The sequence below is a fragment of the Hippocampus zosterae genome, chromosome 9, assembly GCF_025434085.1.
Source record: "Hippocampus zosterae strain Florida chromosome 9, ASM2543408v3, whole genome shotgun sequence".
Classification (NCBI taxonomy): Eukaryota; Metazoa; Chordata; class Actinopteri; order Syngnathiformes; family Syngnathidae; genus Hippocampus; species Hippocampus zosterae.
Genome location: NC_067459.1, coordinates 6,690,526 through 6,712,613, shown reverse-complemented (window position 1 = coordinate 6,712,613; position 22,088 = coordinate 6,690,526). Strand labels below are relative to the sequence as shown.

Here is a 22,088-nt window from a genome sequence, read left to right as displayed (position 1 = left end):
TATATATATTTACATATAGTTAGATAGAGAGAGAGAGAGCAAAAGAGGTGCAGGTTTTTCACTGTTTGCGTGTGTTTTCTGTGTGTATTCGGGGTTTCAGTGTGTGTGTATAGCTTTATGAGGAATTGCTGCCTCCATGAGTGAAAATATAAACCAAACGGTATTGTCTTTATGAGATCTCACGTACACTACCCAAAGGAACTCAAACCGGCGTGGTGAGCAGTGGCTCATTTGCCTGAGACAGGACTTCCCGCTAATTTCAGAAAGGCTTGAAAAAAAAAAATCAATTCTCGATGCTAGGGCTGTTTTGGAAAAGCCATATCACAGACATTTTCGGACATCTGGGAACAGTTTTAAATCGTCACAAAAAGTGCAAAGTATATCTCTTTTAACATTGGAAGTAAAAAAAATGTCCCCACTGCACTCTTCACACCTGAACACTCCCTTGAGCTTTTCATTTAGGAAGTTGAAAGCGCGCAAAGACACACACACACACACACACACACACACACACACACACACTCTCTCGAAGCTCCTTTATCTGCTTTTCTCCCTCTCTGTCTTTCTCTCCCTCGAATGAACACACACTCCCTCCCACCATCACATTATACTCTTCCTCACACACACACACCCTCACACACGCACTTGCTCCACATGCATGAGTGGAAGCCAGCCACTGTGTGCTACACACTCACGAGGAGAGCACCACTCTGGAGATGTTGCATGCCCACTGATTTTTTTGCTACCAGAGCATGGAAGCCAACAACTGGACATAAAAGAAAAAGTAGCCACAGCAGCGTGTGTAGGATTACAGGAACGCTTTATGTATGTTTGTGTCATGGTGACAGGTCACATGAGTGTCTGCTGCTGACAGGAGCTTCTCGAGTTCTGGGATCTTAAAAGAGTTGCATGTTGAAAGGCAGCAATCATGTCAACGGGAAGCTCGGCACACGCGCTCTGGGGGGTCTGCTTCATTTGGCAAGGTAAGTCCACGCAAAAGGGGTAGAGGGGGACTTTTAGCATATTTTCAAACGCCGAAGATCTGTGTTTTATTAACTATTCACAAGCCAAGAACAAAATATTGGAAAATAGCTCACGGCAAACCACCTCACAAAAATTGTATAGTTGAACACAAAAATGATTAAATGTTGAAATGGCAACAAGTGGAAACACAGGTTCATTCTACATTTTGCCATCTGAAGGAAGAGTATGGAATTGTTGCCAGTCACCATACGTCGCTGCCATAAATGGAGGAATAAAGATACTGTAATACTATACCATGTCCCACTTTTTTGTGGGAATGAGGACCAAGCCCTAGCCCAGATGACCAAAGTAAAAACCCCATATAATTGCCTCGATTAATGGGTTATACCGTAACTCTCCCAAAAACTATTATCCCAAAACACATAAATATCATTTACATCTCAATTTATAACATTACTGTTAAAAATTCAGGCCTTGCAGATGGTTGTTTTTTTAATTGTAGCTCACTTTATCGGACAAAAACACACACACATATATATATATATATTATATATAGTAGCAGTATCATACATACACACATGCATACGTAAAGAACAGTTTTGCAACTAAGTGAGCTGCAGTAATATTATTAATTTTTGCCAGAGAATAAAGAATACATGCCTATGAGTAGAGCTGGATGACATGACAATATACACTGCCAAGACATGTTGTGTATCACAAAGTGTGTATCATGTTGCTTGTGTTCTACCATGCCAATTGTAATTTATCACCTGCATTGTCACCTGCAATAAAATGCAGTGGTCACATCAACAGCGGATGCTTGATTTGATGGGTGAAAGCTTACATTCATAATTCTCATGTGACATAGCTGCCACCAAGTGGCAGACTTAACAACATATGGACTTGAGTCATTCCGTGGTCATAATAAATGACAGATTTACAGTGCAAAAATTTATCTAACAGCTCAAGAAATGTAATAAATAACAAGGTGGGTGAATCCAAAAAATGAATTGCACCATGTGAAACAATAAACTATCAACAATAAACCTGTAATTATAACTACTTGAGGTTTTTCCTATAATTGAGTCGAGACTGTCATGCGGATGGTCTGTGTGCCGAAATGAGATCGGTGCAACTTGGCTAAATTAGGCTGCAGCAGCTCGCTAGGAACAAGCTTTGGCTGGCTACTGCCGCCCATAAACACAGTGCAATTTCCCGACTGTCAGTAATCACAGTCTCCATAGCAGCAAATGGGGCACACTCCTTACAGGTATCATTCTCACAAAAATATTACAAGGTGTAATTAACAGTGGGAAAGATTGACAAGCTCGGCTACTTGCTAAGCTCATGTCATGTTATCCATCATGAAAGACTGAATAAAGTACCCGGGTGACTGAATACACTTCACAGAGGTCTCACTGGAATCACATTAAAACGTAGCATATCCAACTTTGAGCAGCTAAATAGCAGGCAATTGTCTGGAGAGAAAATTATACAATATAATGCTACACACAGACGACAAAGAGGTAATGTTACAGCATCCCGTACGTCAGCTGAGAGGAGTGACCTAGAAGATTAAAAGTAATTATCAATTAGTAATTAATATTGAGGATAAGCGATTCTGAAAATTGATGGATAGACACTACTATATTGAATACAGATTGCATTACTAATGTGACTTGTTTTCACAGTGGGTCCTGAGTTTTGATTTGGACTTTTGAGATCTGCACAATCAATGTTCTCAAAATTATATTAAAGACCAGCTCATGTTTTTATGTCAGTTTTTAATCAATTTCTGTCAGAAACATTTTTTATGCCTGTTGTTTAGATTGATATCTACATTTGCGCAAAATGTGTTGGCTACTTTGCTTCTTTTTACATTTGACAATTTACTACAGCAGCACCACTGGAGGCATTTCCTGTAAGGCTGTTTTTTATTCATTCATTCATTCATCTTCCTAACCGCTCGATCCTCACTAGGGTCACGGGGGGTGCTGGAGCCTATCCCAGCCGTCTCCGGGCAGTAGGCGGGGGACACCCTGAATCGGTTGCCAGCCAATCACAGGGCACACAGAGACAAACAACCAACCACGCTCACACTCACACCTAGGGACAATTTAGAGTGTTCAATCAGCCTGCCATGCATATTTTTGGAATGTGGGAGGAAACCGGAGCACCCGGAGAAAACCCACGCAAGCCCGGGGAGAACATGCAAACTCCACACAGGGAGGCCGGAGCTGGAATCGAACCCGGTACCTCTGCACTGTGAAGCCGACGTGCTAACCACTGGACTACCGGGCCGCCTGCTGTTTTTTATATCACTTCAAAATAGAATGAGAAAAGGTAAGTCGTCATAATTTGTTGTATATTTTTTTAATAGAATCACTGAAAATATATTGGGGTAGCGCGACACGGTGTGACTGGTTAGCATGTCTGCCTCGCAGTACAAAGGCGCAGGGTTCGATTCCAGGACCCGGCCAGTGTGGAGTTTGCATGTTTTCTCCGTGACGGCATGGGTTTCCTCCCACGTTCCAAAAACATGCATGGCTGGCTGATTGAACACTCTAAATCAGTGGTGGGCAAACTACAGCCCGGGGGCCAAATCAGGCCCGTTGCTTTTTTTAATCCGGCCCACCGAAGGTTGGTACACAATTAAGATTCGATGTCAACGACTGCATTCATTTAATTTGGACTTGTAATGACAGGCATTTCAACGCCAGGTGGCACAGTTACTTGAAGTTGCAGAGCATAAGGAGGAAGGGGGAGACGATACGGACGCCCGCAGTAGCGCCAAGTCAAGCAAATCCCGTTCGATACGACGGAATAATGTACTCTTAAAGTCTGAAAAATGTGCCAAAAAATGCAAAATACTGCTTTTTGAATAAAGAAATCCAATTAATATTATGTTGAATTTAGTTCACCCTTTTGATCCGGCCCTCCTTAATATTTTCTGGTTCTCATGTGGCCCTATGCAAAAAATAATTGCCCACCCCTGCTCTAAATTGTCCCTTGGTGTGATTGTGAGCGTGGATGGTTGTTTGTCTGTGTGTGCTCTGCGATTGGCTGGCAACCAATTCAGTGTGTACCCCTTCTACTGCCCGAAGACAGCTGGGATAGGCTCCAGCATGGCCACGAACTTCACGAGGATAAGCGGCTCGGATAATAGATGGGTGCCTGAATGGATGGATGGGTTGATGGATGGATCGTAGTATATTATCTTGATCAAATATCTTTTCCATGTCACCCATCACTACCTGTGAGTACAGTCTATCACCTAGTGGAAGAGCATTTGATTTCCCTCATATTATGTATAGTTGGCATACATTTTTATGATAAAATAATGTCCATTTTTTTGTCAAAAATAATTGACTTTGGGGAATTTCCCACCGCACACGACATGATCTCTCATTTTTATCGAAGTGTCCTTGAGCAAGATACTGAATCCCCAGTTGCTCCAGATGATGCGTCGTCAGTTGGTAAATGTGGAAAGAGCATACAGCGCTTTGAGTACCAAAGCTAGAAAAGCACTATATAAGTGACGGAGCATTTACCATGACCACTTTAATTCTCCAGTAAACCTCAACTAAGACTGGCAATAAACAGCTTGACGTGTTTTTCTTCTTTCTTTTTCTCACTTTTGACCAAATTGCAACTTTTGTGACATTAACTGCTACCATCAAGCACTTGTATTTGGCTCACACCTAAAGACAAAAAAAATCATCTGATTGACAGCCTTTATCAAGCAAGAGCTGTGGTTCTTAACCTTGTTAGAGGTACTGAACCCAACCAGCTCATATGCCCATTCACCAAACCCTTCATTAGTGAAATACAACAAAATGACTTTTTACCAATTCAAGGTTTAAGAAACACATTTATTAAGAACGGAAAAAAAGTAAATAAAGTTTCAAAGCATAAGTATAAGTTGTTTTTTTTTTAATTTTATTTTACGACATACTATCACGACAGCCACATGTTGACGACTGAGCGAACTAAATTTCCCGCAGCACTAATTGGACAAGCAATGTAACGTGATCTTCAGCAGCCAGTGATGGCCAAGCGGGCGTGTCAGAACTAATTGACATGTTCAGTCGGATGTGTCTTCACCTCCATGGCAGAGGCTCCGTCGAACCCCTGAGACCGATTCACCGATCGAACCCAGGTTAAGAACCACTGATTGAGAGAAACACTTGTAAGTCAATAATTACATCCGAAATGTCAAAGCGCTTTTTTTATGATCTGCAAAGGGAGCAATATTGGAATGTTTGATGAATATTTGGTGTTCCCACATTTGTATCAAGTCTTGAATCTGACTAAATAATCCCCTAGTTAATTTCCATGCACAGTGTCATGTTAGTAACAGATGTGACATCAAGTTGTTGACTGGGTCCTCCCACCGGTTGCTATTGAGTGATGCGCCATATCGATTGTAGATGTGAATATGATAGATGTAATATTTATTCAGCACTTATATTCCAACAACACGCAATCTATCGATTTATCTACCGGTATTATGCGCCTGCAGCACTGATCTCGTCTGACACAACGTCAGCAAAACAGGTGTCATCAGTAACAGACCTTGCAGCAGTATTGACCGAAAAAATTGCGAGAATGACCAAGAAAATGCCGCATGGATGGCTTTCAATGCCGCAAAGTCATAGGCTTTTGCCTCTTGCAGGCGAGTATGGCTGCGTGCATTAGCTGTTATGGTGTGACACCGAATAGGTTCCACGAGTACTTAAAAACCCGTTTGGCTGCAGCCTTTCGTAATGAACCTTCTGACCACCACATGTACAGTACATCACCAAATGTGATCATTATTACAGCCACACCGCGTCCTTGTGTTAATTTGGTGCGCATATGAGTGTATAAACAAAGATATGAAGGGTCCCAAAATACATCAGGTCCCCAAATTTGGCGAGGATTATGTCACACAGCCACTCGTTAATCACAAGGAAGCCATGAAGCATTCAAACGCCTCCCGTCGAACCAAAGCCTAAGCCGGCGCTAGTGAATGGCTGCTCTGTGTCTTCAAAGGGCACGAAGGAGAAGGAAGATCTTCTCCGGCAGCTGCCTTCGAACAATGGCAGCTTCGGAGCAGGCGAGCGTGGCCCTGGAACTAATGTTGCTATTATGTTAATGGTTAGAATAACAGGAGGTGGACATCACGGTGCCTCCACCGCGCCTCCCACACTCCCCCTTCCCCGGGGGCGCTGCACATCAGGGCCCAGAGGCGGATAGGAAGAGATGTCTGCCCAGGTGCAATCAACAGAAACCCCCACCACACAAACACCCACACACACACATATACACATTCAAAGTGCGCCTCTCTCAGCCCCGATGATAACTGCCAGAGTGTTTTCTTTTGGAGCTACACGTGTATTGTGAGGGAGACAAGCAAGGTCGGTCGAGCTGGTGAACCTCCACAGATGCTCAGGAAAAAGGAAAATACAATCAACATTTTGAAATGGAGGCAGAAAAAGTTTTCATAGGACAAATAAGAAACAACAGTACATACTTATAAATTGCACGATTCATTCCAAAATGCACACTTATTAATACAAAAAGCTAGCAGGCAAAATACACTTGTAAGGCACAATTCAGCCCTTCATTCAAAAACAACTAATCACATTCAAACTAATGTCAATTCCAACTCAGCACACACCTTCCCTAATTTCAAGGGCCTCTGATTAACCTCATATCATGTTCAGCTGTTGTAGAAGGCTTTTCCTTTTTTTTCAACAGGATTCAGCACATTATGGTTGCCTTCTTAGATAGCGAGCAAGTGTAGCAACACAATGAAGAAAATTCACAGAAGGAGCATCCTCCTCAAATGATTGGTCACTGGTTGCTAGACAGCGGCAGGCATCTTAAGTTACCACTTAATTATTAAACGCGCCGATCTTGAATAAATGGATTTCCCCACTGCATTTTCACATTATTTTCTGTCTATAAGACAAAAAGGCCACGATGTCTGGCATACGATTGTACCAATAAGTATGGAAGAAGTGCTACATGCAAAGAATAGATGGATGGATTTGTATTAATTATAACAATGCATACCATATTATTGAAACAAGACAATATCCATCCATCCATCCTTCTGTCCATTATCTGAGCCGCTTATCCTCCCGAGGTTCGCGGGCATTCTGTAACTTATCCTATCTGGCCTCTGGTTGTATGCAGGGTACGCCCTGAACAATTGCAGGGCACACAGAGACGAACAACCATTTGGACAGAAGATACCGGTGTATCAATACTCACAGGTAGTGCTGTGTGAAAAAAAAACTTTGATCATGATAACAATATACTATGATTTATCCATCCACTTTATCCTCACATGGGTCCCGGGGGCTGCTGGAGCCTATCCCAGCTGTCTTCGGGCAGAAGGCGGAGGACACCCTGAGCTGGTTGCCAGCCAATCGAATGGCACACAGAGACAAACAACCATGCGTGCGCACACTCACACCTAGGGACAATTTAGAGTGTTCAATTAAGCTGCCATGCATGGTTTCGGAATGTGGGAGGAAACCGGAGTATCCGGAGAAAGCCCACGGTGATAACATGCAAACTTCACACAGAAAGGCCGGAGCCAGAATCGAACGCTGCATCTTTGTACTGAGAGGCGGATGTACTAACTCGGCGATCACATTTCCGTCCAACAAGGCAATATGTTTTTTGTTAATACGTTAAGAATAATATTGACAAAGTTGGGGTTAGCATGTTGGCTTGGCATTCAATAAGCATTCCAGTTTCTCATGTGACCCCTTTGTACTTGTGGTATGTGAAAGAATCACTGGTTTCAATACAAATTTAATTTCAAGCACGAACTGCAATCTAATATATTATAAAGAAGCTTTGTTTTTGTTTCAATCCACAGTGAGTACATTTTACTGGTGCAGTTCAAATACAATACATTGGCATTTCATCTTTAAAGTTTAAAAGTGCGGCCCGGTGGTCCAGTGGTTCGTGCATCGACCTCATGGTGCAGCTGTACTGGGTTCAATTCCAGCTCCGGCCTCCCTGTGTGGATTTTGTATGTTCTCCACAGGCCTGCGGCGGTTTTCTCCGGGTACTCCGGTTTCCTCCCTAGGTGTAGGTGTGAGTGTGAGCGCGGATGGTTGTTCGTCTGTGTGTGCCCTTGCGATTGGCTGGCAACCGGTTCAGGGTATCCCCCGCGTACTGCCCGGACACGGCTAAGATAGGCTCCAGCACTCCCTGCGACCCTCGTGAGGATAAGCGGATCGGAAAATGGATGGATGGATGTTTAAAAGTTTCATTGAAGTACATTTTTCTTGGTACTCCCCGCCCCCCCCTCCATATTTATTTTTTACATGTGAATGTTTGCATTCACACCATAGAGCTAAACATCATTTATATCCAGCACAGTGTATGAGATGCAATGGACTGTATGAGAAGGGAGAATAGATGTGTGTGTGTGTGTGTGTGTGTGTGTGTGTGTGTGTGTGTGTGTGTGTGTGTGTGTGTGTGTGTGTGTGTGTGTGTGGAGGGGGGGGTGATGTAATCAATCTATCTATTCTCCAGTCCAGCTCCAACTTGTACATTTCTATGTAAAACACATTACATGGCAAAGGAAAATGTGATTTTTGAGACTTGAAGTTATCGTGCTGTAGTCCACAATACAGTACGTGCATGCTCCGCTGCCATCATCTTCAGTGATTGCTGGCCTGGAGGGTCTAGTCATTCTCAAAGTTCTACTCAGACATGAGTATTTTGAACTTTTTGTGTTCTTTTGATGTCTTGTAAAAATTCACTTGTGTCATCTTGTGTCTTCTGCAAAAATGACACACATTTGTTGAAATGACACAGTATGTTTTCTGGTTTGGGAATTCTAGATTTGACAACCTATGAATTTGATTTTTATGAGGACAAACATGACTGAGGTTTTTGAAAAGCCGTTGTCCCTTGAAGTCCAGTGGCCACGTGCACACAGGAGCCAGACTTTGATATCCAGCGGGCAAAGCCACGCAGATCTCTTGTGTAAATACACAAAACTTTGGGATTAAATGGCTCAAAGTATGATGAAAAGACAACAGCGGCGTCTGCGTTGCCTCCCCGTGGACACATGACCCAAGTTAGAATAACAACACCGAACTCTGGCCCTTTGAAAAGATCAACTTGTCCTTGTCCTGACTGACACAAATGAGGAGGGAGACAATGTGCACCATTTGTACTGTATTACAAGTCCTTTGTATCTCACTTGTTTTACATTTATCAGCAATTTATTGACATTATAAGAGCCAGTGTTGCATTTTGGCAACGACAAGTTTCATGGAAGGAGTTTGTTTTAGTGGTTCCTTTTATTTCCTATAGACGGGCATCCAGGTGGTTTTTATTGCGGGTGAATGCAGAGCTTTTGGGGGTGCTCAACTCTGGCCAGAATCTTTCATCGAAGCTAACCAATTTAATCTACCATGCTGTGACCCAACTTCTCAGTGGCTTTTTGATGGAGCTTGTCAAAGGAACACAATAGAGCAAACCTGAAAAAATATATAATAATATATTCTTTGCGGTCCCAATAATCAAAATGTGGTAATCTGATGATGAATAGTGTGTTTGTGGAACATGAATTAAGATGCTAAATCCACGCGTTTTCGACTGCATCCAAATACCCACATTCCAACCTACAGGCCTCAATGAAGTGTTCACTTACAGTAGTAGAAGTGCAAGTGTTTGAGAGTGCTGGTTACAAGCGTGCGAAAGCTGCAGAAATGGGACAGTGCGTGTTACGTCATCGACTTCCGTCACTGTGTTGGATCTCCGTCATCAAACATGGCGGCACCGGTTGTTGCTTTGGCAATATTCATCCATCCATCCATCCATTTTCCGATCTAGCCGGGATCGAACTCACGACCTCTGCACTGTGAGGTCGACGCAGTAACCACTGGATCACTGGGCCACCCTCAAATATTTGTAAACCGTAACAGACATTTTTGTCAGCACAGGCACGAAAATTCCACCGATTGTTGCCAGTTTTTCTCTATTTTGATAAAATCTGCAATGAATTGAGGGTATTTTGCTCTTGGTGAGGGGTCATGGGTGTGGGCTAAGATGAATTGTGGAATAAGAGCGCAAAAGAGAGAGAGCAACAGAGCCGTTTTGAATATTCGCACATTCTATACACTCGCACTTTTACCGGGAACACGCAATTGAGGGGCACACGGGTGGAAGTGTGATTATTTGGAGAGGGCGAAAATTCATCTCAGGGCGCAGACAGTTTGCCATTTCCTGTCGACTGAAAATGACATCATAGTTGCGCAGGCCACAGGTAATGACCAATCATGGGCCGGGTGAGTTATTATTTGTGAAACTATCCCAGCCATCTGCAGGCAGAAGGCGGGTACCCTCTGAACTGGTTGCCAACCAATCGCAAAGCACACATAGACAAACAAATATTCATGCACACAATGACACCTAGTGACAATTTAAAGTGTTCAATTGACCTACGGTGCATGTTTTTGGAATATGGGAGGAAACCGGAATACCCGAAGAAAAGCCACACAGACACAGGGAGCACATGCAAACTCCACACCATAAGACTGGGAATTGGAATTGAATCCATGACCTCTGCACTGTGAGGCGGACGCGTTAACCAGTCGACCACCGGGCCGCCCTCCTAGAAAGACGTCGACGTAGAAAGAATCTACGTTACTTGAAAAACACCAGTTCTTGTTTGTCCAATCAAGTACAATAAGATCTTTTAGAGAAAGGGCATCGGAGTACACAGCGAGTCATGCATCACCACCGATTATGGATCAAAGGGTCTAGAAAGGAGATAATGGAATGAAGAATGCACCCCAGGGACGTTCACTGAAGTAGAGTCACAAGATGATTGCGACGAATAACAAGATAAGCAATGAGGACAGAAATGATTATTTTGTTTCTTTTGGCCTGAGTGCCGTGAGAAACGACTCATCCCCCCCCTACACACACACACACACAAACACAGGGGCAGACACAGGACACGGGTATAGACACACATGGCCAAGCACACATTGACATCCAGGTATACACACAAAAACAAAAAAATAAGGACACACACACGGTGAAACACACCATCTTCCATCATCTTGTCCATCTCTGACAGACACGCAAAGGCAATGAGACATGTTGGCATGTCGTCAGGGCCACATTTGGAGGCTTTTGTCTCCACATGGAAAACAGATTTGGTTCAATCCCAGCGCATGCTCAATGTGTCCCTTTGAGGAAAAGAACAAAAGACAATCACCTAGAAGTTGTTTTTAAAACAAGAAAGACTCCCAAATGTGATCAAAAGAAGCAGTCCCTCTCTTTGGAATGACCTCCCGCTGAACGTTCGGCAAGCCCCGTCGCTGCCCATTTTTATAACCCAACACACATATGATTTTTGCTCCATGTACAGCACTTTGTGTACAGCGGTGGTTGTTTTTGAATGCTCCATTAATGCAGTTGAGTTGAATTGAGGTTGCCCCAAAATATCATCTACATGTATGTATTGTGGAACAGAGCAGTCTTTTTTTTGTTGCTATGAACAAAATGTGTATTTTTACAGATAGAAACATCAAGAAAGTGAAACACCAAAGAGTTGTTGCAGTGAGTGAAAGGCCCTCTTGCTTGTTTCAATCCCCCACCAGCCCCCCACCCCCAAGCTTACATCTACTGCCAGGTGCTTGGACTCCATATGCCAAAGCAGATTTGGTGGCGTTACTGACTCATTCGCCAGCCTGTTGGCACAAATTTAGCAGATTGGATGTCACGTGTGGGAATCAACTGGCCATATGCATCAAAATTAAGTAGGAATGCTGATATTTCTTAAATATACAGTACATTGGTTTTTCAAGTTATTGACTTTCCTTCGGTCTCACTCTTTAGTCTGTTAAACTTCAGACACTTTTTTTTTAATCTTTCATTTTGGCTACCTTGCGGACTTACTGGTGCTTTTTTTTCCTGTATCACATGACCAAGATGAGCATTCCATCAGAGGCACAGGCACGGGGATATGCCGGATTTTCAAAATGGAACTTCTTTCAGAATTTTATGATCAATCTAATATTTTTTGTCTTCCTATGTGACTCCGTACCGAATGTTGGACTTCCTGTACTAGACTTTTTCAGACGGAAAAAGTATTTTTCAAATCTGAATGTATTCATAATTAAATAATAATAAGATATAACAACTTGTTTTCCATTAGGAACAAAACTTAATCTAAAAAAACAAAATAAAATCTTGTTTAAAAAACGGACTTTTTCCACACCTAATATTACATGTTTTTGGTGTTTTAAAAGACAGTATTGAATAACTTTTTTTCCTTTAAGATCCAACTTCACTTCCCTAAAACTGTTTTTGTCAACAAATCTGACCTAAAAAATATTTTGTTTAAAAAAAAACAAAACAAAACAAAACTTTAAAACAGAATAATATTTTTCTCTGGTCGTACAATTTGGGGTTTTTTGCACCTCATAATAATATCTATGAAGCCAACTTTTTCTCCTCCTAAAAAGATATTTTTAAAAAATGCCTTTTTTTAATTGAAGAATAGGAATATCTCACATAGGGTAATGTTTTTTTCCTAGCAACAAAAAAATACTATTTTATCATTGTTTTCCCTCAAACAAATACAACTTCATTCTCCTATAAGCTAATAGCTTTATTCTAGTGAATATATTTCTTTTCTTTTCAGTATGGTCCTGACACGCCTGCAAAATAAAAGTGCTCCACCCAGTTGCAGCTGTTTCATTTTCTTCAACAAAGACAGCACCTGCATCACATGTTAGCTCTTGACCTCTGAACCACAGCAGGAAGGAGTTATTTATCGACTGGTCAGCGAGGGGAACTGATTGCCAAATGAAACACGTGCGACAAGGAGTTGCACATGAAGAGGAGAATACAAGTCGAAATGCAAATCAAGTCTAATTCCGTTTGACTGGCTGAGTACAAAATTAACTGAAAAAGTTGCCCTCATCTCCAAATGGAGTCGCGGGTCGCATCTTGACGCATTACGTCGTCATCTCGCTTGTGGTTGACCGAGGCTCTTTTTATTGTAAAAACTCTCAATGAGCAATTTTGTTTTACGAAGCTCTTTGCTTTTTATGAGTTCGCTTCATTCCTTTTTCTTTTTGTCATAAATGCAACCATATGCAGCACAGCAAAAGATCCAAGAGGGAATGACACATGACCTCGGGAAACACTCCATACAACTTCATGCTTTTGGCACTGACGACACCCTTATATAGTAGAGGCCCACATGATGACACCTCAAGGTTTTTTTTTTCTTGACGCTCTGTTCATTCACTACTGTGACCACTTGGACAACATGTAGCATGTAGCTACGATGGCTAACACAAAACAGCCCCGCCGGATGACTTTTAAAGAACTTGGTTCTCTTTTTTTTGGAGTCTCCGTAGATCGGCTTCCAACTGATGTTGCTGCACAGAGTCTCAACTCTAAATGAATTTTAGCAGGATTGAATGCGAAAAGCAATGCAATGCCGTTTGAAAAAAAGTTTATACCGTACTGAAGAAAACACATATCACTGACCGTTTATATTATTCTGTCAAACTATGATCCTGGGTAGAGTCCAAACACTCACCTTGGCTGAATTATCTTAATTTGGAGCAAAATCCAATTACATTTTGCGAAGCTTGATGAAATATTTGTGGAAAAATTAAGGAAAATGTGAAAAGGAAAGCATGTCGTTTATTTTTGGGGGAAATATGACTATTCCTGCCTTTTCTCTCATATTGTTTCCATTATTTCATTGAAAAAGAAAGATTGGCTGACAACCGGTTCAGGGTGTTCCCTGCCTACTGCCTGAAGACAGCTGGAATCGGCTAGAGGACACTCCTCGAACTTTGCGAGGATAAGCGGATCTGAAAATGGATGGATGGATGAATGGATATCTATATATTATACTATGTATGTAAAGAATAGAAAACCTTTACTCTAAAGTATGTAAAGAATAGAAAACCTTTACTCTAAACGTTTTCTCATACATTTACTGCTTTATTCTGGCAACCTCATGACTTTTTTGTTCCACCTTTTGATCATGAAGCACATTGTAAAATAACACATCAGGTATTCATTAGTTCACAGATTTTGTGTAATTATAATGCAGTGTAGAAAGTATTTGCAAGTTTTTAACTGGCCCTGTTACACATACAATCAGAAAACTACTGTACATCACCCATTGTCCCGCTGTCACAGTTTGGAACGAACGAAATAGCAATCAGATGCCACAAATGTAGACATCAAACAAAACTCCATCACAAAAATATGTATTTACAAGAACAAAGCGCACCGACAGAGTATGAACGGAAATCGCTGGTCAACAAGAACCAGGAAAAACAAGACATTAACAAAAAGCGTTTGCAAAAGGCAAGAAACTTAACCCGAGAAAACCAACAAAATGTCAATAGTCAAATTCACACCCAAAAACAAAAGCAAGATCAAATGACTAAACAAAAACTACTTACAAAAACATGGAACCAATGGAACAAGAATAGCTATGATGAGAACGAGATTGAGGGGTCTGGAAAACAAACACTTGCGCAAGAGCTGCAACAAAGTCAATACTCCGACAAGCAGGAGGCAGCTTGTCAGTCCTTAAATACTTGGCTAATGAACAATGGCAGCAAGTGTGCACACTGAACGGAAGGCCCTCATCTGCCACCTGCTGGAGACACACAAGAACAGGATCATAACACCCGCCGCTCTACAGAGAAGAAATCAGTTCAGTAGTTTTTACTCCACTAAAATGTGCATCACAGAGAAGATTTGCATAAGAACAGGGGGTAAAGAAGCAATAAATATGTGAAAAGTAATTGACAAGCGTACAAATAAATCTAAAACCAAAATCTGTGCTCCAGTTGGAATTTTCCGCACTTGTCTAAATGTGCGTGCATCAGCCCTCAAAAATGCAAGTCTACATCCGAAACATTTGAATACTCCTTAATCCCGCTAGAGTAAAATGATATGATGCTCATTCAAGGACTTAACAGTTGACTCCTTGTCAGCTCAATGTGGAACAGAGTTGATGTGAAGCCACAACGGAGGAACTGTGGGCATAAAGCTGTCACATAATGATGCTCCTCAAAATCTAAGAGCGAAGTGCGATAACAACAAAAGAGAAATCAAAACTCTACAACTTCCTCTTATTGTAAAACCACAAAGACGCAATCAGAAAATCCATCAGTCTCCTGATCTTTGCTTTTGGTCTCGAGACACACCTTTCAGCACGCAGAAGCCGAGAGCACTGTTAGGTGGCGAACTAAAGCAGATGTGCACAAGTCCAACAAATTCGCAGTGCTTGACCTGGCACCGCACCACAAGGTCTCCATTGTTTTTCCATTACAACAAGTGTGGGGCGGGATCAACTGAACCGTGCACAGTGGAAGCATGTGGAGTTCTGCCATAACTGTGATTGGCGAGTCTCGGCAACGGGTGATGCAGCAATTCAAAATATGAATTGCCGTTGCATATATGTGTCGATGCAGCAAAGAAGAACCCACGGAATGCAGAGAAGCTTTGACATAGACGAAAAATCCATTCCAGGATGAGAGAGAGAGAGGCAAGAGATAGAAATACAGTATAATCTGTCCAATTTACTGTGCTTCACAGCAATATTTAACCATAGTTACAATTTCATACAGGTATGTACCAATGGATGAAATACTTAAAGTCGTGTGCTCAGTGTGTATCCATGGTTTGTTCTCCACGCGCTTTGGTCTTGTCACGTTGTGCACGAAGCGATAGGATAATTGCTTCGCGCACAACAAAAAATAAGGAAGTGGATCCCCGAAATGCAGACACCAAACAAGGTCTCCGTAGCAAAAGGGTTTAATATACAAAAATTCGCACCGACAAAGTAGTAACATAGTGCTGGTCAAAACAAGGACCAGAGGGCACAAAAACGAATAACAAAAAGCGCTTGCACAAAAGGCAAAGGAGGAAAATAAGGATCGCGAAGACAAACAAAAACAATGTATCCAAAATACACGCAAGAGAAAGCCAGTTCACAAAATAAAATCCAATTGGTACCGAGAGCGAAACACGACGAGATCTATAGCAATAGCAGTCAATGAGCAAAGAAGTAGCAAGGCGTAATACAATACTCCAGCGATATGTGCATGTCAGAGGGCTCCTTAAATACAGACAGACTAATCATAGATTGGCAGCAGGTGTGCACCAAAGTCCACTGATGCCACCTGCTGGCCAGACTGACACAGAACCGTGACAGGTCTTTCTTGTACTTTTCGTACAAGCTATTTTGATTCGTGTTTTTTTTTCTTTTCCTTGTGCAAGTGCTTTTTGTTTTCTTCGCGTTATTCCTGGCTTGATGTCCAGCGTCATTATATGTACTTTGTCGGCCTTGCGCCCATTTTTTTGTAATCAAATATTTTTGTAGGATCAACTTTCCTGAGTCTACGTTTGTTGGGTCCGATTCTGTCCGGAACCTTCCGGACGCCTCAGACATTTGTCCCACTCATGATGTAAGACCTTTGAAAAAGAGTTTAGGAAGAGAATGTAATCAGTCATTTGCTTTTGGGAGGCATTGAAGGCTTTTTGTCTGATTGAGGGGTTCGCGCGAGTCTTTAATGTGGTAGTTAGCAGGGGTGATGTGTCCTATCATTTTAATCAAAACATCATAAATGGCTGATCTTTAGCAGATGTTTAGAAATTGAACATTATTCTGGGGTGTTGTGCTCATGTTAGTGTGATACTGTATATGATAGCAATATAAGGTCAAATACCAACTTCAACCATGCCATCTTTGGCAACTCAAGCAAGATGGCCTTCATTTCCGAGAAAGTGATTTTGGAGGATTCAGACAGACAAGGACCATGTGCCCCCCTCACATTAAAAATCATAGACAAAAAATGTTGGGAAATTTGCGTCGGCCCTATGTCGAGGATACCTGCTTTGGATTTGAGCTTATTTCAATGAAATCCAGAGTTAGGCCTGGAAGTTGCCCCAAACGGCCCCTTCAAACCAAAATGTTCGAAATAATTCTTCCTGTACAAATTCAAGCATTGCTGCTTAAGATATTTTCATGCCTCCTGTTAAGATACAAATTAGTGTCAAGGAATGCTACGACGTGAGTTGGGGAGGCTTGTTTTCGGGTACCTAATTAAAAAAAAAAATCACCATGATACACACCTTTCGAAAGTGTAACCAAAATGAAAACTGGAGTCGTGTTTATAGCTGAAAAACAAGCAATTTTCTCCAGGGGTCATCACAATGAATGAATTGCTGTCATTTCTACTTCCTAGTGGCATTGATGGTTGCGGCAGGGAGTAAACTCTGGGAGGTGCCAACTACTTCCTCTAACTTCAGCGAAAGCCTGCAATGGCAGCCCCATTGCCACGCCCACCACCATCAGGACAAAGTGAAAATCACAGCAGAAATACCACCGAGGCTGGATGGTACCTGGTTATCAACGAGGTAAACTTTTCTCAAACACAGTGAAACTTTAGAAAGCAACACTAGGAGGTTCTTGGTTAACCACTGAGTTCTTCCGCTTGTGTATTCTTACGTCACAGCACAAACTAGTTAAATGAGCACCACAAACCTCGAAATGTTGGAAACAGTTGTTCCAGAAGTCTGCCCCAAGGAAATCTGATCTGGACGGCAAGGGAACAGGCTGCCAGCCAATAGCAAGGCACACGTAGACAAACAACCATTCACTCTCACAATGACACATAGGGACAATTTAGTGTTCAACTGATCTACAGTGCATGTTCTTGAAATGTGGAAGGCAACCGAAGTACCTGGAGGAAATCCATGTCGGGATCGGGAGAACATACAAACTCCACACAGAAATCGATCCTATGAACTGTGCACTGTGAGACATACGAGCTAACCAGTCAATCACCGTGCTGTCCCTATGTCCGGGCACGACTATGTTAATTGCTCTATTTTTTTCCCACTTGACTGGTGGCGTAAACTTCCTGGTACCTGTGGTAATAGCTGTAATGCTTTTACTCTGAAAGTGACCTAACAGGATGTACGCCTTTTAGAGCTAGGTCTATAATAACCTGTTGCTTGCTTGAAACCGACTGCATCTTAATTACTCACACTACCAGAGTACCGGTACATCAAGTTTTGGCTCACATCATAAAAACATAATTTGCAAAAAACTGCGACACTCCTAAGTCATGAAATGTGGCTGTTTTGGTCCTGATAATGCTAAAATATATTTTTCCTAACAGTACAAAGTTCTCTAAGAGCCAACCTTCAATTTTGTAAAGTCCTCGTTTAATTCGATGTATTCCCATTTATTCAGATAAATTCCTGTTAATTCGCGTAGAACGTTTATCACTTAAAAAATTCCTAGTTTTACAGCCCTAATCTGAAAGAGAATCACTGAATTTAGCAATCAGGAAGGAGGCTTGAAAAATCTGAATTTCTATTCTGGTATTTTCAGATGTGAAGTTCGTCCAGGTCCAGAGTTCCTCACCCGTTCCTACACCTTGCACCCCACTCGTCATTTCCAGGCGCTGCAGCACTACTATGCTGACAGTGAGTGCAAGGATCCTGCCTACTCTCTGGCGATCCGAGGCAAGCTCCGTCTTCGCCAGGCTTCCTGGATTACCCGCGGAGCAACAGAAGCCGACCATCACCTCAGCGGGGTGACCATAGTCGTCCACAGCTTGGCAGCCCAGCAGAAACTGACCTCCAGGCTGCCCCCATCCTGCGTGGTTCTGATCCTAACTCGGCTCAGTCCTGGGAAGCCACAGGACCTTTATAATACCCGTGCGGGAAGAGGGTGTCTGGTGGCTATGGGCTTCTCAATGATGGAGCTGGATTTGGTTAGGGTGGAGACGCAGCATCACAACAATGGGGAGAAAATCCAGGAACTCTTCTTAGGGGACATACATACTGACTGGGCCCAAAGAACTCACTATAGACCGACAGGGTACCAGAAGCCACTGCAGAGCGCCATGGTGAGTTAAGTGACAACTAAGCATTTGATGTCTGGCACGCAGTATGGCCACACTAATGATTCTTCCATTGATCCATCCTCAGCATCACATCCATCCGTGCCCGGTGTGTGCCCTGGTGTACCGCTCCACGGAACAACGCCCCCCAGTATTGCCCCGCCAAACGCAAGCCTCTATATCCTTGGCCGGACGTTGGGTAAGCCAACAGTGTGAAACCCGTCCTACGGTTCTCTTCCTCACCAGAGAGTTCCACTTTGACCCTGACCAACAAGCGTGGGAGGGGATTTACCGCCATTACTCGGACCCCCTCTGCTCCCAGAACACCTTCACGATGAGAGCTTCAGGTCACTATGCTCAGGGAAACCCTTCAGTCAAGGTACCAGGAGCCACAGAGTTTGCCTTCAAGGTGATCGAAGTGAGAGTGACAGCTGAAGACGAGTCCACAGCAAAATTGTTGAACAGGACAAAGCCAGGGAAGTGCGGGCAGGCCGGAAAATGGAAGGTCAGAGCAGAACAGGATCTGAGCTCCACGCATGGGTGCACGGTGCTTGGCATCAAGCTGCCACATAAGGAATACGAGCTTTTCAAGGTTGAGCTGGACTACAGGAGACACCCACTGTTGTATGTTGGGGAGAGGCCAACGGACGGTTCCAGCCCAGACCATCCGATAAGGAGGCCCACTTCCTTTCAGGCTCCCTTGGTGCTTTGCAGGGGAGCAGAGACACAGCCCCCAAGTCGCTACGGGTCAGGGTTCAAGAGCAAAGAAGTCCAGATTGATACCAGCGGAACCGGAAGGCTGACACAGATCCTCCTGGCGGTCCTTGGATCAGCCTTGTGCAGCTCGATTTTGGTTATTTAGGGACTTGGCACTGATGGGACTGGTTCTTCCTTCTTAAAAGACATTCAGGGGAGCCAAATAGACAGGTCAGTGCTACCTTGACTTAGAAGTGCCCCAATTTATGAGATTCTCAAATTATGAGTGACAGCTTGTTCATCTTTTTTTTATTTTTTCCTTTTTGGTATGAGCCAAAATTCGAGTTAAAAGCAAGCTTCATATACGCTGCTGCTTGAGTAAAGTAAAAATGATTGAAGCAATTTAGACACAGCAATGACCTTGAACTGGGGCAAGGAGAGTCAAAGTCCCTGCAGCAATTTCAGCAGTTTCTTTTATGGGACAAACAGTCAAACACAAAATGAGAAACCTTGCAAAGAACATAACTCACACCCAGACCCTCACACTGAAAACAAACAAACAAATGGACTCAAACTGCTGATGTCACTACAACTTACCCCTTTAGCACACATTCAACACGAATACAACAGTACATACAGTAATTACACTTTATAAAACCAGATCATTTACATTGTCTTTCATTATCTTTTTATACAATATGATGCTATTTGTTTTTATTAAGAACAAAATAAATTACGTTCAGGCAGGATGGAATGGATTAATGGCATTTTAATTCGTTTCAATGTGGACAATTTAATACATGAATAAATTGACCGATGATCTTAGTCAAGGAATGAATTATACTTGTAAATCATGGTACCATTGTATATTTTTTTTCATATCCAATCCCTTGTTGGACCTCCAGTGGTGCCTTTAGGTCCACTTTAAGGATCCTAAGCTCCAGCTTCGATTCTCCTTAAAATTAAACTGCACACAGACCACCGATACCATAATTTCAGTTCGGGAAAAAAAAGATTCTCCCGTCATATATTGTAGACACTGCTTTTTTCATGAAATGCCATCATGCCAAATCAAGATGCCTGCTGAAATGTCGGTCAGCAGAGTGCTCCTTTTGAGCCAGGATGCAAGTAGAACTAATGCACTTTGTACAGACCATTGTTTATACTGGAAAGAAAAGCAGCCAACAAGCAGACTTTGTGTAATCACTCCTAACAGCTACCATCCCGATGGGTCCAAGTCCACTTTGTGGTATAAGATGCTCTTATTTTAAAAAAACCTTTATGCTAGTCCAATGACTATTTATTTTATCGTCATGTATACAGTATACACATACTGTAAATTATTTTGTTTTGTGTAAACAGTACCAGAAGTCATTCATTTCTATTGTATTAAAAGCGGCTTCACATAACTTGTGTTTTGATGACTCTTCACATTTTGGAGCTAAATGCTACTTACATGACTTTCTGAACCAATGAATACAGCGTGTTCAGAAAGGTACAGGACTGACTTCCATTCGTACATTGCAGACGTACCCCGAATTTGTACTTAAATTGGAACATGCCGCTGTCTATCACCAAACTCCGCTGATGCAGCAGTAAATTCATAGATACAGTTTCACATGACTTGGTCTTCTTGTAGCAATTCACACACATTTGTAACTTCAAAATAACCTAAGGCAGGACTGGAGCAAACCAATGACCCCCTGCATGCACTATGTGAAAGAGAGCAGGCTTCTCTATGTTTAACAACCTAGTGCAGATGACTAGGAAGTCGAACTAGACTAAATGATTCTCGTGTTGGGTGGCCAGGTGATCGAGTGGTTAGCATGTCAACATCACAGAGCAGAGGTCGCGGGTTCGATCCCCACCTCCGGTCTTCCTGTGTAGAGTTTGCATGTTCCTGTGTGGGTTTTATCCGGGTACTCCGGTTCCCTCCCACATTACAAAAACATGCAGGCTGATTGAACACTCCAAATTGTCCCGAGGTGTGCGTGTGAGCATGGATGGTTGTTTGTCTCTGTGTGCCCTGCGATTGGCCGCCTACTGCCCAAAGAAAGCTGAGAGAGGCTCTCAGACCCCCCGCAACTCTTGGGAGGAGAAAGTGGATCAGAAAATGGATGGATGGACGGATGGATACTAGTGGTATTTTGCGTTATCGCATTGTGTGGTAAGCTGCAATTCCTTTCCCATCCTGTCAATAAATACTTTACTTGACTCACTAAAATAATTGGCAATAACATGAATATTAAACACACAGAACACTCCGTTGGCTGAAAAGAGACTTTGCTGGGGCAGAAGCTATAAAAACGACAGCGTCAACATTTTTTGGTGTTATGGCTGAAGCAAGTTAAGCATTATGATTCATGGAACCGTACTGCACACTTGGAAAACACCTGACTCTGTAAAATAATTCAAGGCTTTTCAAATCAGACCATGAGAACCCCCCCCCCCACCCCAAAAAAAAACAATGGTCGT

At 42.5% G+C, this 22,088-nt stretch overlaps 1 protein-coding gene across 1 annotated transcript; it reads left to right on the top strand.

Moving 5' to 3' along the window:
• The first annotated feature begins 616 nt into the window (after positions 1-616).
• apcdd1l (adenomatosis polyposis coli down-regulated 1-like) lies at positions 617-21,022 on the top strand. Its single transcript, XM_052075167.1, has 4 exons — positions 617-983; positions 17,250-17,421; positions 18,404-18,923; positions 19,006-21,022. Exons 1-4 carry the CDS (start codon positions 929-931, stop codon positions 19,777-19,779), a joined length of 1,521 nt encoding a protein of 506 aa, XP_051931127.1. The 5' UTR covers positions 617-928; the 3' UTR covers positions 19,780-21,022.
• The last annotated feature ends 1,066 nt before the right edge of the window (positions 21,023-22,088 follow it).